At 58.9% G+C, this 17,265-nt stretch overlaps 1 protein-coding gene across 14 annotated transcripts in view; it reads left to right on the top strand.

The window, feature by feature from the left end:
• Window positions 1-17,265, top strand: part of RALGPS1 (Ral GEF with PH domain and SH3 binding motif 1) — a 286,653-nt gene that overhangs the window by 261,790 nt on the left and 7,598 nt on the right. For 9 of the 14 annotated variants that reach the window (XM_060300425.1, XM_060300422.1, XM_060300420.1 and 6 more), the window contains 4 exons: window positions 1,019-1,176; window positions 3,392-3,443; window positions 14,009-14,092; window positions 15,479-15,584. In XM_060300425.1, the coding sequence (XP_060156408.1) occupies window positions 1,019-1,176; window positions 3,392-3,443; window positions 14,009-14,092; window positions 15,479-15,584 (400 nt within the window). Of the gene's footprint in view, window positions 1-1,018; window positions 1,177-2,726; window positions 3,369-3,391; window positions 3,444-14,008; window positions 14,093-15,478; window positions 15,585-17,265 lie in introns of those variants that run through there. The other 5 variants (XM_060300429.1, XM_060300426.1, XM_060300431.1 and 2 more) reach the window with 3 other exon arrangements.

The raw sequence follows: 17,265 nt of genomic DNA, 5'->3' as shown, positions 1-17,265 counted from the left end.
TGACTGTCATCCAGGGAGCACTAGGTGTCTCATGGTGCTTGGGTACTGGGGCTCAGAGTCTCTGCCTGCGAATTGTTGCAGAAAGCCTGCAGAGCAGTGAGCCTGCTGCTGGTTCACCCAGCTGTGTGGGGCTGACAGCTGGGGGGCATGCATGGTCCTCAGCATGGCTGGGGCAGCCATGCCCATGTCCCCAGGGTGTCGGGCACAGAATCCTGAGCAGTTGGGTCCCTTCCTCCCTCTCTCCCCCCTTCCCTCCCCCTTCCCTCCTCCCTTCTCTCCTCCCTTCCCTCCCCCCTTCCCTCCCCACTTCCCTCCCCCCTTCCCTCCTCCCTCCCTCCCTCCCTCCCTCCCTTCCTTCCTTCCTCCCTCCCTTCCTTCCTTCCTTCCTTCCTTCCACCATTAAGACACAAGCCTCAACCAGCCCAGACCAGCCCTGGAGTCACTCACAGGCTAGAGGAGAAAGGGTTGCTCTCCAAGTGTTTGGGGCTTGCTCTGTGCTGGACGCTCTGCTACGTGCTTGTCCAGCATTCTCTCACTGAGCCCCTGCAGGCCTCCAAGCTAGGCGCTATATGATACACATTGTAAGAACGAGGCTGGTGAGGTTCGACAGGTGAAGTACCTTGCAGTGGTGAGTAAGGCTGGAGTGAGGATTTGGACCAGGTTTGTGACTCCAGCACCAGACGTGCTGACCGCAGGGTCACACTGTCCCTTCGCTTGTGTGGCCCCACGGCTCACCAGCACCATCCGCTCACTTGAGCCTCACAGTCATCCTGGGAGACAGGCAGGGCAAGTATCGTGAGGCCCCATTTGACAGATGGAGAAACTGAGGCTCAGAAGAAGGATGTGACTTGCCCAAGGTCACATGGGGAGATAGGGCAGAGCCTGGACTTAGACCACGGTTCTGGGTGGAGGTCTTTCTCCTGCAGCTGTGCCGTCTGTTCAGGACGCCAGGGCAGGTGTAACCACTGTCACTCCCTAGATAAGGAGCTTTGCCTCTTTCTTCCTTTCCATTTTCCAGTATGATGTGTCAGTTGAGTGTAGTTGAGAGTAAAAGTGCGACATTCCCATCGGAGAAAGCGAGGCACCTGCTGGACGACAGCGTCCTGGAGTCGCGCAGCCCCCGCAGGGGCCTCGCCCTCGCCTCCTCCTCTGCCGTCACCAATGGACTCGCCCTCGGTAAGCGTCTCCGGCCTGCACACCACAGCGGGTGGGCCACAGCCCAGCGTGTGTCTGTCTCTGTCACCGTGCAGTGCCCGGTGGCCCCTCACCGCCTGCAGAGGGGGCTCCCCACAGGCGTCACCAGAGCTAGGGAGGCCTTTGCTTCCCAGCCTCCGAGGCTTCACGAAATGCCCTGGGTTTGTCCTCATCCTGCTGGTGGCCCTGAGAGTGGCAGGCAGGCTGGACAAGGACCTGAGACCCGCCATCCTTGGCTGGCAACTGCCGAAGCCTGGTCGCTGCCCCCGCGGGGCTCCGTCCCTGGGGAGCCACGGCCCCCGCACGTAGGGCAGAGGAGGAGGTGCTGCCCAGGGACCGCAGCGGGGCGGCCACCAGGTGCTCACTGTGCCCCTGTCTTCACACTGAGAAGCCAGAGTGAGGGAGGGTAAAAAACTGATCTGGGATGAAAGCATATGTCTGAACTTCAGCCAGAAATGGTGCTTATGTCCATGGAAGGACAGAAACTGGGGCCAGGAGGGGAGGGGTCAGAGCTGAGGATGGCGTTGAGCTCTGGTCACAGGTCTGTCCCGCTGCAGTGTCCAGGTCACCTGACCAGGTCACCTAGGTCATTTCTGCTGTCAGACAAGCGCACTCTCCGCTGGCTGTGTCCTTTCAGTGTGCCCATGCTTCTGTAGTCTGTGTGTCTGTCTACTTCCCTTAACAGGGAGCCCTCCTGGGGCTGGCAGCAGGTTAGTCGGAGGCCTGTAGGGTGGAGGGCCCCTGGGCATGGGACGGAAGAGGGTGGTGCGGACAGGACAATCTGGCAGGAATCTCACATCCCACGTCCTCCTGAAATGAGGCCCGTCTCCGAGGCAGTGCCACTGCAGGGAGCAGCTGTCTCCTACCTCCTGGAAAATCTGTGACAAGCAAGGTCCATGTCTGCCTTCTGTCCAGGAAGGAGGTCATCCCACTTGGACCCGGTTGGGGGTTTATACCAGCTTAGGACAGTGTAGCCTGCGGTTCATGGGTGTGCCTTGGGGAAAGAATTCAGGGTCTGTGTGTTGGGGAAAGGCTGGGATAAACCACATAGGCAGGTCTCTTCCCAGAGACTTTAACGTGCCTATGGGCTCTGTGGGTCTCCCAGAAGGCAGCAGAGTCTGCAGGTTCCCTCGTTATCTGGGCAGGAACCATCTTCCTTGGAGAGTCCTCTGGGATGGGGTTCTGAGGAACCGGTCTGGGAAATGCTGGCCCCAGAGCATTCAGCTGGGCAGCAGAGTGGCTGTTTTACATCCAGGAAACTTTCTGAGCTGCGCCTGAGCCCAGGCCTTTCTATTCCTGAGACAGAAAACTGAGTCAGACGCAATGCTGTCCAGTATCCAGGCGGGAGATCACCAGGCAGTTTGGTTCTCGGCTCTTCTACTCGGGAAACTCAGATGTTTTTCCGTTTGGAGCTGAAAGGCTGGGAGCACGTTACCGTATGTGCACGTGCCCTGTCTGGAGCTGAACTGGTCCCCTCCGTCCTGTAACTCCCAAGGGACCTGAGATCTCCTTTTCCCCCTCCCACTGCCCAGCTGTGGTGTCAGCAGGCAGCCCAGGCAAAGAGTGTGGAACCCAGGCCCCTCCGAGAAAATCTGTCTGCTGTCCTCGTGGCTGAAGCCGGGCCTTGGAGAGTCCAAGTCGGCCACAGGGCAGGCCTGGGGGAGGGCTGGGCCCCGCTGTGTGCGCACTGCCCAGGATCTGAAGGGTGCTCCGTCGGGGCCTCTGTCTGCTGCTATGCAGCTGCTCCCTGACCAGCGTCTAGTCGAGCCCTGACCTTCGGAGGAAGAAGTGTGCTCGTTTGGCCCCTGTCTTCACCAGGTGAGGCCTGTTTGACACTGGTTTTACTTGGGCCAGAAGGGAGGCGGTGGTGAAGCCAGGCCAGGCCAAGACAGAGGCCTAAGGGCCCAGACCCCAGAGGCCTGGTGGGCAGGCAGCTGCAGCCCTCAGGGGCAGGAAAGGGGGTGGAGGACCCACCCTCAGGGGCAGGAAACAGCGGGACGGGATGGGCCGAGAGTCAGAAATAGCAGCAGCAAAGCAGAAGCCGAGCCATGCTGACAGCCACAGGGTCAGGAAGCTGTGCCTCCGGCACGTCTGTGCAGCTCGGGGCCCGGGCCCGGTGACCCAGGAGAACGGGCCGCTCCGGGTGGCCCCTCTTGTGCGAGGCCGCCGCACTCACCCATCTGTGTTCCTCTTGCAGGCAGTAGTGAGAGCTCAGAGTTTAGTGAAGAGATGTCTTCAGGGCTGGCAAGGTGAGTGTGGCCTCTGCTCGGCCTCCTTCCCAGGGGGGTCGCTCAGGGCCCGGGGAGCTGGAGACCAGCCCCCCCGACCTCACCGGCGGCCCAGCCTGGTGAGGCTGCCCTGTGGCTCCCACAGGGCAGCGTGCGCAGCCCACGGGCAGGGCTGCCGAGGCAGGAAGGCCGCTGGGCAGGATGGGCATGGGACGGGCGTCCCAGCCCCTGCTCGGGCAGCCCCGCGTATCACCTGGTCCAGAGCTGGCCTGGGAGTCTGAGGCCAGCGCCCGAGGAGACCTGGGTGCAGATTTGGTCTGAAATGAGGGTTCTGGAAACCAGACGCCTGAGAACGGGCCTCGTCTGGAGACGGGCTTGTGGCTCCGCCTGGTGGGGTCTGAGTGCGCTGCACCCCCGTGGCCTCGGGCCTTTGGGCCGACACCTGCCATGCTGGGCACTGGTGAACGAAGGGGACCCTGGCCCGGGGTTGGGCTCCCTGCAGCCCGCCCGTCTGCCCCGGGGATTCACCCCTTGCGCCTACTCCGCTTGCTGCCGCTTCCTCTGTGCCAGGCACCAGGTGGGCTCTGGGAAGACAGGGACTCTGCACGGGGAGCTCCCACAGCCTAGGCGCCGCCGAAGGTGAAGGGCATCATGGCGACTTAAGTTCTGAGGGGAGCCAGGGAGACCCAGTGATGCAGAGGCAGGTCTGCACCGTCCCTCAGAGTAGCCCTTCCACTAGCCTGTGTGCAAGGCACACACCCACTCACACGGACACACACGCACACACGCTACACCCTCTGCGTACGTGTGTATGTACACACATACACATGCACACTCACGTACGCTCACACAGATTTGGGTGTACATTCACAGTGCAGGCATACATGCCTCTCACATATACACACACTCCTCCTCTGGTGTTGAAGCCGCCTGTCTCCTCAGCCTCCACAATCATAAATGACCAGAGGAGGGGTGAATCCAGCCGTCCCTGCAGGGCAGAGTGCTGTCATGTGGGGTAAGTGATCTTTGCTGAGCGCTCCCTGTGTACCAGGCACTGTCTTGGTCTCTCCCAATCCTCAGACCTAGCTACGTGGTGGTTACTCGTAAAATGTCCCTGTTTCGTGCCTGTGGACAGCAAGGCATGGAGAGGTGACGTGGCGGTCCTGCCTCACCCGCCCTTGGTGGACAGAGCTGACCCACGTCCACCTCCCCCGATCACGGGGCCCACTTCATCACCACCATGCCTCGTCCAGAGCCGCTGCGACACTGCAGGGACTGGCCCCGCGTCGGTCAGCCAGTCCATCTGTCCTCGTGAAACCCTAGGTAGGGGGCTAAAGAGGGGGAGGGACGACGCCCTGAGCCCTCGGAGCTCCTCCCTCTGTCCCGCCGCAGGCCTCCTGGAGGGATGTTTGCTCTGATTTGGGGAGCACAGGCAAACGGGCCCCACTGCTCTCTCCCTGCCCGCCCCAGGGAGGGGTGAGAGCCAAACAGGCACAGGGCAGACTCTGGATCTGATGAGCAGAAGTTTGACTTTTCTCAGCACCGGTCAGGGGACTCCTGGGGCAGCCCTGAGGAAGGGGGCTTACGGGCGATCCAGCACCTCCCCAACCACGAGCCAACAAGAGGACATGTATCCTGAATAGTACCCACACCTGGACCTGCTCATGGCTCGTTCGTTCCTGCGTTCACTCATCCATTCCTCGTGTTCACTCGTTCGTTCCTTCGTTCACTCATCCATTCCTTGTGTTCACTCGTTCGTTCCTGCGTTCACTCATCCATTCCTTGTGTTCACTCGTTCATTCCTTCGTTCACTCGTTCACTCATTCATTCAAAGCTGTTTATTAAGCGTTGCTCCCTGCCAGACACCTTGCCAGTCACTGAAGGTGGCAGATACGGTTCCTACTAACCACCCGCGACTGAGCTCAGAGCTGCCAGGAAGGAAGGTGGTGAGAGAACTCCCGCTCAGGGAGACGGTGCTGTGCTCCACTCAGGGGGAACACCAGACGCTGTAGCGTGTCTCTTCTGTCTCTTTCACTTAGGATCTAGCATTAGACCCGCTCTCCATCTGAATGTCTCTAACAGGACTCTGGGTGGGCTTTCTGGCAAGCGCTGGTCTCACAGACAGCTGGCCTGTGCAGGTGTCCAGCCCCGCCTCCAGGAGAATGGCCTGTCCCTCACCTCCTCGGGACCCAGCTCCCAGTCCAGCCCCTTCTTGCGGAGGGGAACAGGAGACCACCTGCTTTGGAGGATGCCGGCGGGGCTAGGATGTCCCCTCTGGCACCTTCCGAGACCCAGGGCTGTCCTGACGGTCCAGACGCCAGCTGACCCTCGGCCTCCAGCTCCCGCGGCCCAGCCTCCAGTCTCCATTTCCCTCCTGCACTGGCCTCTTCTCATGTCCCCCAGAAAGAGTCCACTCCCTCAAAAGCATGTGAGCGTTCTAGACTTTCCTGAAGACCCCACGGGAGACTTGGAGGGGATTTATCTCACACGCTTTAACATCTTTGTAAAATGTTACTCGCTTCTCTCACAGTTCAGTGACCACAGGTCCTGTTGCTGCCTGGGCCTCCTTATTCCTAACCTCTGCCCGCCCAGAGCCCAGGCCCACGGGACCTCCGTCCACGCCGGCCTCCCCCATGCCACGTTGCCCCTGCTCACTGAAGGGGAACAGATTCCCTCTTCCCCGGGAGCCAGGCCTCACTCTTCCTGGCCCCAGAGACCAGCGACTGCCCCCAAGGAACCTCCCCTCCCAGACCCCCTGCCCGCTGTTTCCAGCAAACGCTGTAAGAACCCGCTCTCCCTGCATCTTTACACGTGCATGGGTGGACGGTGGCGTCAGAACCAGAGACAAGGGTGCAGGAGAGGGCTGGGCCAGTCCCCACAGAGGAAGAGGTCCTGTCTGTTCCAGTCCCCAGAGGCCAGGCTGGGAGAGGGGGGCAGCACCTTGCCCCACAGCCCTGAAGCTTACAGGCCACAACCTTCAACTGACTTGCCCCCCAGCCCCCCAGCCCTGGTGACAAGCTTGGCCTTGGCCAAGAAGAGACATGGAGCCAGATACCAGCACGCAGGGCCGGGAGGCCCAGGCCAGTGACCCAGCCGCCGGCACACACCCCTCTGTTGGTCTCAGGGCACATCATAGTCAGCCTTTGTGCTGCTGTGAACAGGCAGGTAGGACGGTTCTCGTTGTCTGGCCAAGGGTGGGATCGTGTGGCCCATCTTGCAAGTTTGCCTTCCCTGATTCACTCCCCTGGACGTTTCAGCCCTGTGGCCCCCAGGCGTCCTTGGGTGGCAGCCGGAGCTCAGGCTGTGCCCAGTGGTTCCTGAAGTGGCCAGCCTTAAAGAGCACCCGCTTTGGAGCCCCCAGCGTCCCGGGACCTACCCGGCTGCCCTGGCGGAGTGGCCGCAGCCCGCCACTGTTCCTGCCGGGCCTTCTGCCGCTGCTCTCACCCTCCTGTCCCTAATCCAGCTCTGCCTCAGCAGGTCACAGGGCCCGTGGGCTGAGGAGGGACGGGAAGAGACAGGAGCCCTGAGGTGGCCAGACCCTGGGCAGTGCTGGTCATTTCTCAGCCCCCAGGCAGCCCCCAAAGACCCTCCCTTTCTTCAGAGCCCAGAATGAGGACAGAGTGGTGGTCCTGGGTCAGGGCCCTGGGGAGCCAGAGGCTGGAGTCTCTGGGGAGGGGGCAAGGGTGGGACACCCCTCACGTCCCTGACCTGGTGTTTTCTCACCTGGTCCTGGGAGTGGGACGAAGGCAGGAGAGCCCTGTGTCACATCTGCTTTCCCAGGGAGGCAGGGAGGTGGCCCCGGAAAGGCATTTGCAGTGCATTCTGGATGAAGTGGAATGTGGGAACTGTGGACGCTGCACCAGGCTGGCCTCAAGCAAACCTCAGCCTCCTCAGAAATGGCACAGGGAGCGGGGAGCGTTAGTCGGGCCTGTCGGTAAGAGGTAACAGCTTTACGCCTGCGCTGGCACTGAAGTGAGAACGAGAACCTCAGCCTAGGAGTTAAACGTTTTAAATGAGGTTTTTACAGAGAGCGAAGTGGGTGATGGGGATGAACACATATTGTGTATGTATGAAGGTACATAATGTCATTCCTCTTGGTTGTCTCTGCTAGTAGAGTTACGGAGGTACTTTATTTTCTTTTTCTGTATTCTCCAAATTTTCTACAATGGGTAAATGTTCTTTTTCACCCAGGAAAAAAACTACATTTAACTTTCTAAAAGAGGGTGTAATCAGAAATGTTTCCTGGTCACTTTTTAAGGGGTGAAATATGAAAGCACGTCACAAAGTTCATTCCGAAATACTCAGCTATCCTTCTGCTCTAGTCTGACGTTGCCAGGCTGTGCAGAATGGCCTTCTCATGTGACAGACAGGCCAAACTATGGGTGGCGGAGAGACTAGGAGGCAGAGGGGTCCTTGGAGGAAGCCCCTCTGGTGGGAGAGGGTAAGGGAGCAGGAGAGGAAAATGCACCAGCCTCCTCAGAAGCAGAGCTGTTCACCCTCCTTCCTGGGGAGGTCGAGCTGCATCAGGGGGCCGGTCACAGCTCACGGACGGACCAGGTGGGAGACAGAGATTCAATCCACGATGCCAGGTGCACAGGGGGTCATGAAGAGGACGAGACGGGAAAGCCCAGCAGGGGGACCCGAGTCAGACTGGGGGTTCATGGGTGGCTTCTGGTAGAGGCAATGGTTCAGCAAAAGCCGAGAACATTGGGTGAAGAGGACCACAGTGGGCCCTCAAGGGGGGTCCTGGGACCTGAGGAGGCTGCGAGGCCTGAGTCGTGTCCAAGGAGGGGAGAGGTGGCCCGGGGAAGCTGCGTGTCCCTGAGTCTCTGCAGGGGGGGTGGGCTCCGTGATGAGCCCTGGTCTCTGAATTTCTGAATGTGCCTCTGCAGAGAGAGGTCGTCGTGACCTCTGGACACCGTCAGCAGCGTTGTGGGGTGGAGGGGTGGCCAGGGCTGAGGTCAGGGCCGCCTACTCTCTCAAGGACCTTGGCATGTCTCTCAAGCTCTCTGAGCCTCAGGTTCCCCAGCTCTTCAGGGAGGATGCTCACAGGAAATACTGGACACATAGGTGCAGTTGCTCCTGGCGGGGAACCTACTTTGGGATGTGTATGAATTTCACTCAGTAGGAACTTCTCGCCAGCAAGCAAGAGATCCCGGAGTCTAAGGCTGGTTGGGACGAAGAGAAAATTTCCCGCATGGCAGTTCAGTCGTCATGGGGTGGATGGGCTACAGTGCAGGCAAGTGTCTGCCAGCCCTGCTGGCCTCCAGGGTGACTCTGAATTGCGGGGAAGGCCCCTTTAAGAGGGTGCTGTCGACAGTTGGCCTGTAGGTGCTCTGGGGTGTGGAGGAGGCTGGGTGACACAGTTTCTGCACTGTGCTGTCTTTAGCCTATGAAATCTTCTAGCATCCTTAGGAAGACCCCAGGAAAGTGGAGTCATGGCAGCAGAGCCCCAGGCCTGCTACCCACAAGTCAGAGTCTTTAAAACACTCCTTTTCCTCCCGGAGAAGGTCAGAGGACTCTGGTAGATGCCTTGGGATTGCCAGGGTTCAAGGGTGCGGCCTGTTAGGAGAGGGAGGCGAAGTTCTGGGGGCGATCCTGGAGGCAAGGGGTCCACTTCAACTGAAGTGCAGCCATGAGGGTGGCTGTCCTCAGGGTGACCCTCACAGAGGCCTCACTGCCCCCCCCCCCGTCCCCTGTGGCTGAGGCCCAGGAACCCCCCAGGCTGGTGGCCCTCCCCTTCCTACCCGTCAGTCTGGTTCCCCGGGTCCATCGTGCTGCTCCGTTCTGCTGCTCTGCCTTGGGTGGCAGCCCAGGTGGGTGATGTGCCAAGCTTCTGATTTTGGTTTCCCGCAGAGATGACATCCCTTGCCCTGTTGTCAGCATCAGACACTGACGTCTGGGGAGTTAGGCTCCACCCAGGAGCTCAGGCCCCTCTGGGAGAGAAGAGCAGGCAACAGTCCCTGGCCTTTTGCTTGATCCTGTGCTTGGACCCTGACAGACAAGGGCTGGGCCCTGTCTGCTAGCTGCTGTGGCTTCACAGGTAGCTGAGAAATCTCTGCCCACAACCTCTCTGTCCAGCACCTACAACCTCTCAGAGTCAGGTCCTAGAAGGTGGACAGGACCCTCCTTCCCTCTGGTGTTGACCTTCTCTATGCATACCTGCTATGCTCTCCTCTCCTTCGGCAGCCCAGATTTCTAGACCTCTCAGCTCACACTGGGGAAGCTTGATGCCTCATAGCTCCCAAGTTTACGTGTTATAGCTTCAGCGAGCCACAGAGCCTGACTGGCAGCCTCTCAAATCTGGTTCTTAATTGCCAAGAGAGAAAACCTGATTGACCTGGCTTGGATCAAGGGTGGTTCTGTCCCCTCAGCTAAGCACGCAGTGCAGATATGGCTCCTAGGGACACACTCAGTGGATCAGGGACGCTACCCAGAGAAAAATGTGATTCCCAGGCAGCAGAAGTCCTTTAACAAGTACTGCAGGAAGGGACATCCCAGGCCCAGCAGAACTTAGGGTGGCAGCTTCCTGCCTGCAGATGAGGGTAAGTCATTAGGTAGCGGCAAGGACCAAGACCTGGTCCAATGGGACGGCTTCCCAGCAAGGGTTTGCTGGTACAGGTGGACACTGTTGATGAACAGCATCACTTGAACCCTTCCACAGGTACACTCCTACCAGGGGCTCTGTGCACTTGAGATAGAAGAATGGTGGGGGGACTGGTACTTCTGCTAAGACAAGATTACTGAGGCCTCAATGTAATTATTATCCAAGACTTCTCCTTGCTCCCCACTCCTGGACCAGCAACAGAGACTCAGGGCTTTCTGATATTTAACCCCCAAGATACCTACCACCTAATGTGTACCTAGAAAACTACTGAGGAGAAGATGCCTTTCAGACCTGCCTCAGCCAGTCTGAATTCTCATGATGCTGTTGGCCTAAGCAGGACCCTGGCTGCTTCCACCTCAATGGCACCAACCATCTTCCTCTTCCCTGTGTTGTGATCTTGGGCAAGTTACTCCACCTCTCTAAGCCTCAGACTCCTTGTCTATAACGTGGGGATAAGAACAGTGCCTGCCCCACAGTATTGTGTGATTAAATAGGATAGTGAACGAGTACTGCTTAGCACGTTGCCTGGTACCCATCCTCCCCGCCATCACCATCATCCCATCATCTGATCCTCCTCATCGTCACCACCCTATCCCCGTCACCGTCATCTTTATCATCCCCATCATCATCATCATCTTCTTCTTCTTCTTCTTCTTGAACTCGCTTTGGGACTGAGGCGTTCCACTTGGTTGCCAGCCCACAGCTTCCCCAGACCAGACTCCCCATGAGGAGAGTGGCCTGCTGCAGCCCTCTTCCCCCAGATCCTCCTCAAGATCTGTCCCTGAGAGGGAGCAGTAGAATGGCCCTCCTGGGATACATTCTGTTCAGCCACTTGTTCCCAGTATGTTGCTGGGAAAGGTGTCTGTGGTTCTGGAGTTGGGAGCCCCTGTCGGTTGGAGAAATGCCTTTATTTCTGGAGTTCACCAGATACCACTGCCCACTCATTTTGCGTTTTCTGGCCGTGAACATTCAAATAACAAATCTTCTCAAAGCACTGGAAGTGGTTCCAGTGGCTGAAGATCCTGTCTCCTCTGTGCTGATGCTAGCCCGCCTGGGCCCAGCCAGAGCCGCCCCACCTGTCACAGCCCTCCTCCAGCCCTGCAGTGCTTGCCTTGGGAGGGAAGGCTGGCCACCACCCTGCCTATAGTCTCCTAAAAGCTGGCCTTGGGGAAAAGTCACCATTACACTGCACTTCAAAGCCAGCGTTACTCCCCAGGCTCCAGGTGGAGCAGGCTATGACCTCCCCTACCTGGAGTAGCTTGACTGATGCAGGCCCTTGGCTCATGTGGAAAAGACATCCTCCCTATGTGAGCACTTGTGTCTCCATCCCTAGTGACAGGCCAATGGGTGGCTTCACCCATTGGTGAAGTGGCTTCACCTCCTTGAGCCCCAGTTTCCTCGTCTAAGACAGGGTGAGAACAGCGCCCCTCACAGAGCTGGGAGGAGCGGTGTGTGGAAGCACTTAGCCACCTCCTGACGAGCGGGGATAAATGACAGCTGCTCTTAAATGTCAGGCAGCCAGAACCACCAGGAGAAGACTCCATCGGGGGAGTCAAGGGACCAGGGACCTGGGAGGTGGCCCCAGCCCAGGAGACCCAGGCTCTACAAATCTGTGGCCATCCAGCCTCACAGACACTGACAAAGCCCGCCCAGTGTGAGCTGCAGCGGGAACCTGTGAGTAGGGGTGCCTCTGAGAGCGGAACGCCAGGAAGCCGCCCACATGGTGCTGGCTCCAAACGAGGACCCTGTCTCCATGGCGGACTCCTCCCCACGCGACAACTCAACCTCTCTCCCACCCTGAAAACTGTGGGTTCAAATCCTGACTTACTTGGCTCATGCCTCGGTTAAGTGTCTTCACATCCCTGAGCCTCAGTTCCCCATTCTGGGGAGGATGATGGTGCTGAAACAAAGCTCCCGTGAGATAGTCAATGGCCTGCCACATAGGAGCGGTCATTAACTAGTGACTCTCCCGTGAGCCGCCCTGTGACCCCCGGCGTCCCTGCGCTCCCCCCAGCAGTCCACTGCCCTTGGGAGCACCTCACTCCTTTAGGAAGAGCGTGAGGAAAGACTGCTTAAAAGCCTAGACTGGTTGGAAGACGCTGACTTAAAGCTCTCTGTCAACAAACGTCAGTCCTGCCAAACGTCTGTTAAGTGTGCAGCCACGGAGTGTCTCAAAGAAGCGGAGAGAATGATGGAGAGATGGTAGCAGCACCAACCACATCGCCCCGTCTGCGGAAGAGTCCACTGTCATCACACAGTGTCCTGGGGTACCAGGAACAAAGACTCATGAGAAGAAAGGTGGAGAAGAAGGGGCCGGAGGATCCAGCTCTGCCAAGGGAGGCTCCATCTCCAGCTCCAAACAGACGGCGGCTCAGAGCGGGAATCCAGATCAAATGAGGAGACGTCCTCCGGGCACAGAGATGCTCACTGTCAGACCCTGCCCTGACTCATAAGCGATCCCGGTTACAGCTGGGCGGGTGTGGGGGGGGAGCGTCCCTGGAGGCAGTCTGTTGGCGCTCTGCACAGCCTGCTCAAGCACGGGGATGTGACGTGCCGTGGTGTCATGCCCAGCCGTGAAGAGAGGGAGGAGTCAGTGTGGCCTGTAGGCTGGGAGTTGAGCGTGTCGGGACCTCTGAGCCACGGCTCGTGGTGCGGGTGGGGTGGGCCTGTGACCATCATCTGTCACGAGGGTTGGGTGGGGAATGGGCTGAGACCCATTACGTTCGAGGACTTGGGGGACCAAGCACATGCTGCAGCTCTTTGTCACCTAAAGAGGAGTGGCTGATGGACGAAAGGGACAGGGTCCCGGGGCAGTCGACCTGGAGGACCATCAGACTCCCACCAGCCCTGAACGTGGGCTTCGGGACAGCAAACCCAAGATGGTCATCAAGAACAGTTCCTTCTTGAGTGGAGGATGGAGGGGCAGAGAGCAGCGCAGCCCCCTCTCGGAGGAACCTGAGCTCGGTGACGGCGCGATGCACCTGCTGCCGTGAATGACGATGACCCCACACCACCCCCCAGGTGTCCAGTGCCACGGGGGAACATGGGGCAACCTGGGACTGGCAGTGGACAACAGAGGGAACACTTGAAAAGGACGTCTGGACCTTGTCTGGCTTTACAAATTGGGTTGCATCATTGTTTGGCCAATGGAAAGCTATAGCCCAGGGATAGACCATGCTGCAGGGGTGGGGAGAAGGTGGAGGATCAAGTAGACACAGGAAGTCGTTCTGCCAAGAGAGGAAAAGGATAAAGACAGGAGAGGAAGACGGAAGCCTTCCCCCACATAGGTTAAGATCCCCACCTGCCCTGGAAGCTACGTCTTCCCCTGGAAAGGCTCACTGCTGGGGAACTACAGGTGAGAGAGCGGCCTGATGGGCAGCCCACGGAGAGGTCCTGGAGCACCAGTTCTTGGAGTCTGCAGCAGGTCACAGAGCAGGTTTGCAGGGAACCATCTGGGGCCAGCAAAGAGACTGTCCGATGGAGAAGACGTAGCAAACGGAGGAATTCAGTAGTGCCCGGGTGAATAATGATGCTACACTGCCCCACCCCATCCCCACCCTGGGCCAACACGCAAGACAGCCCACAATTCCGTGTCTGTGCGCTTTTAATTGGATTGACCACGGAATATTTGGGCCACACAGCATTTTCTCTCAACCTCACATTGGGATAAGGGGTGTGCCTGGATTTTAGTCATCCCCTTGACACTGGAAGAAAGGTGAACGTTCAGTTAAAAGGTTAAGGAAACACTTACCTGGAGACTTGGGGACTCGCCCTGTTGGAGGCTCCAGGGGTGTTGTGTTCACTAACCTAGCAGCTCCAGCTGTGCCCCAGATGTGCTTGCAGTGTGACTGAGGAGGCTGGGGGAAGAGTTGGGGCTGAGGCTTCCTGAGCTAATGACCACATAGTCTGCGATGCCCTCGCCTCCTTCAGGAGTGGTCTTTCCAGGCTGTTGCTAAAACTCAACCCTTTTCCTCTGAAGCAGGGGACGTCTCTATGCCACGCTGGGGCCCAACTGGCGGGTTCCAGTTCGGAATTCTCCCAGAACCCGGAGCTGCGTCTACAGGTATTCATTTATTCATGTGATCATTTATTCAACAAGTAGCTCTGTGGTGCTTGCTGGGTGCCAAGCACTGTGCTTGATGCTGCCGACGAGACGGACTCAGCCTCTGCCTCAGCCTGTAGGGCTGCTGCTTCAGGAAAGCAGAAACGGAACAGAAAATCACGGGTGCCGATGGGCCAGAGAGGAGGCCTCCCTGGAGAAAAGACTGGAAGAGTGATAGGAGTCAGCCAAGTAAAGTGAAGAGAGGTGTAGGGGGAAGAAGAGTACCTGCAGCCCAAGGGACAGCCCCTGGGGCCGTGAGGCAGGAAGAGCTGGGTGATTTGGGGAGTGAAGGAAAGTCCTCGTTGTAAGAAATGAGTGGGGGAGAGGGTGGCAGGCGAGGCCAGAGAGGTGGGCCAGAGCCACGCCCAGCAGGGGGAGAGGATGGTGGTCTCAAAGGCACTGGAGGGGTTGCCTGGGAGTGGGGGGAGGGTATTGGCAGAGCCAGGCCATGCTGGCCACGGTGTGCAGGGCGCGTGGGAGGAAGGCAAGCGTGGACACAGGGAGGTCAGGCGAGAGTACTGGGCAGTCGTTCAAAGGATGACCAAGTTCTGGCCTGAGTTGGGAGGAGTGGGGTGGCTGAGATGGGCATATTTAGGGCATGGGATCAATGAGTCCTTGGGATTGATGAGGTTTCGGGGGTGAACTGACGAGAGGAGAGAACCCCCAGGTTTCTGGCTCCTTCAGCCAGTGGGTGGTGATGCCTTCCACTGGGATGCGGAGGGAGCGCTGCTCGGCTTTCATGCAGGGTTGAGGGAGGTGTCTACGGGAGGTGCCTATCCAGGGAGCTGAAGCGGGTGCTTAGGCGAGCGGCCTGGGCTGTGCTGCACTTGGACTCTTCACCTGTAGGTGGCGCCCGAATCCCCATGGCAGAGGGGGAGAAAGGAGCCCTGCCGCAAAGGCGCAGGGCATGGGGGTTTGGGGCCGCTGCCCCCCTTTTTACTCCATCCCCTCCACGCCCACTTCCTCGCTGCTCCTGCCAACACAGGAAGGAGGAGGTGCTGCGCAGGCCCCAAGCTCCGCAGGTGGAGAGGAAGCCAGGATAGGGCACGGGTGCTGCTGGGGGCCTGGATTACAGGGAACGTGGGCACCAAGCCTAGAGCCGCTCAGCACTCAGAAGGACGAGGGAGGTGCAAGTTCTCAGCTGTGGGTGAGCCCAAGGCCACCGTCCTTCAGGTTTTCCAGGCCCTCGGGGCCCTCCCCTCCCTAGCCTTGCCCAGCACTGTTGAGTCCTTGTCCTGTGGCGCCATTATGGACCCGGCAGTGGGGGACCCGTGGGCCCCAGTGGGTGAGAGGGTGCCTGACCTCAGCTCCTCCAAGGCGATGTCTGACTGGTGGTCTCCCCCGCAGCCCCACCGGCCCGTGCATCTGTACGCTGGGGAGCTCGGCAGCGGTCCCCACCATGGAGGGGCCTCTGAGAAGGAAAACTCTGCTCAAGGAAGGACGGAAGCCCGCGGTGAGTGCAGAGGCACATCTGTCTAGAGGCGGCATGGGCAGCAGGGAGGGCATGGGCTCCAGAGACCGGCCAACCGGGGTTCCAGTCCAGTTGTGCCACTGAGTGGGCAGGGCCTCAGTTTCCACATCTGTAAATTGGGATAAAATAGTCCCTACATCCTGGAGGACTTGGCAGGACTGTCACGTGTGTGGCCCTGCACACACTGAGCAGGTGGGGAATGGGACTGTGTGATTATCTTGAGGGCAGGTGGAGGCCTGGAGACCCTGGGAGTCAGGGAGGGTGCTGTGCCTGAGACGGGCAGCACGGCCTGGGTGGTATCCCGATGCAGATCCCCTCCCCCTTCGGCAGCATCATGAAACGCGTGGTGGAAAGGACAGGGACAAGGAATCAGGAGGCCTCTCAGGCTCCCCCACCAGCCGCCGGGTCACCACGTGCTGAGCCCAGATGTCCCTGGCTCCGTGACCCCTCAGCCGCTTGCCAAGACCTCTTTGTTCTACGGAGCATCCACGGCAAGCTGCCTGCAAGCCCGCCTGTGAGCCGCAGCTCCAGGCAGCGTCTGCCTGTGTCTGCTCTGGCCTTCCTCTCCCGCCCTGGCTGCCGCTTGCCCCGTCCACTGCCCACAAAGCCACTTGGCGATGCCCCCTCCTGCCGGCGCCCCGTGTGAAGATGCCAGGCCCCTAGCCGAGGTGCTGCTCTAGAGGCTCCCCTGTCTTCGGGTGCTTGGTGGTTCTTGGGTGAGGAGAAGAGTCTGCATCCCAGCCCTGGGCCACACTCCGTCCCTTGGACCCAGAGTGTCACAAAGCGTCCTGCGACATGAGGCCCTATACCTGGTCTGCTGTACAGACCTGCTTGCTGCCCTGCTGTACCGGGTCGAGGCTCCAGTCATTCTGAGGCCAGAGCGAGACACTATTGTCCAGATGCTGGTTGGCCCGCTGGTGAGCGATGAAGTTAATCCAGGGGGTCATGACCCATATTTCTGAGTAGGATAGAATAGACTGGAAAATGTCGGAGTTTCTTACACATAGTAAAAGTGAATATTGTTTCATGAAGCTTCTTTCAGTTCAACATACATATGCACATGTGTTGTACACACCTGTGGGCGTCATCAAAAAGGTCTGAAAGCCAGTGCTTTCACCATCTGAGGTGACGCAGTTCCCCCACCAACCCCGCGCCCCGCCCCCCGCCGCCCGCCAGTGTGAAGAGGAGCCTTGTAGGTCGTGATGCCGAGCGGTCTGCTTCATGCCTAGAGGAACAAAAGCCACACCTGCAGCTTGGCCCTGCCAGGCGTCCCCTCTTCTGGCCATAAATGCTTTCAAAGTGCTGCCATCCGCTTGCAGCCAGAGCCCCCCATTGCAGACATTACGGTTCTTCTAGGTTATGGTTTAGCTTGTCCGTGTTTTGAAACTCTTTTTCCCCAGGACATTCTTGGGTTCAGGTCACCTGAATACATAGAAGTTATGGCACTGCCCTAAACAAGGTGGGAAAAGGAAAGGCTCTTGGGGTAAAGGAGAGGGAGGGCTTAGGCCTGATGAGCTGCTGAGGAGTCTCCCTCCTCTAGGCCCTGGGAGGAGTGGCACTGAGGGCTGGCGGGCAGGGACGAGATGAGGCCTGCGCTGGCACCGCTCGGGAGGAAGGGCCCCCCCTTTCCACCCATGTAGCTGGGTCTCTAGCCAGGCAGTGG

Source organism: Globicephala melas, chromosome 6 (assembly GCF_963455315.2).
Source record: "Globicephala melas chromosome 6, mGloMel1.2, whole genome shotgun sequence".
In the NCBI taxonomy this organism is placed as follows: Eukaryota; Metazoa; Chordata; class Mammalia; order Artiodactyla; family Delphinidae; genus Globicephala; species Globicephala melas.
The sequence above is the reverse complement of the archived record's forward strand: the minus strand, read 5'-3'. Positions and strand labels throughout refer to the sequence as shown.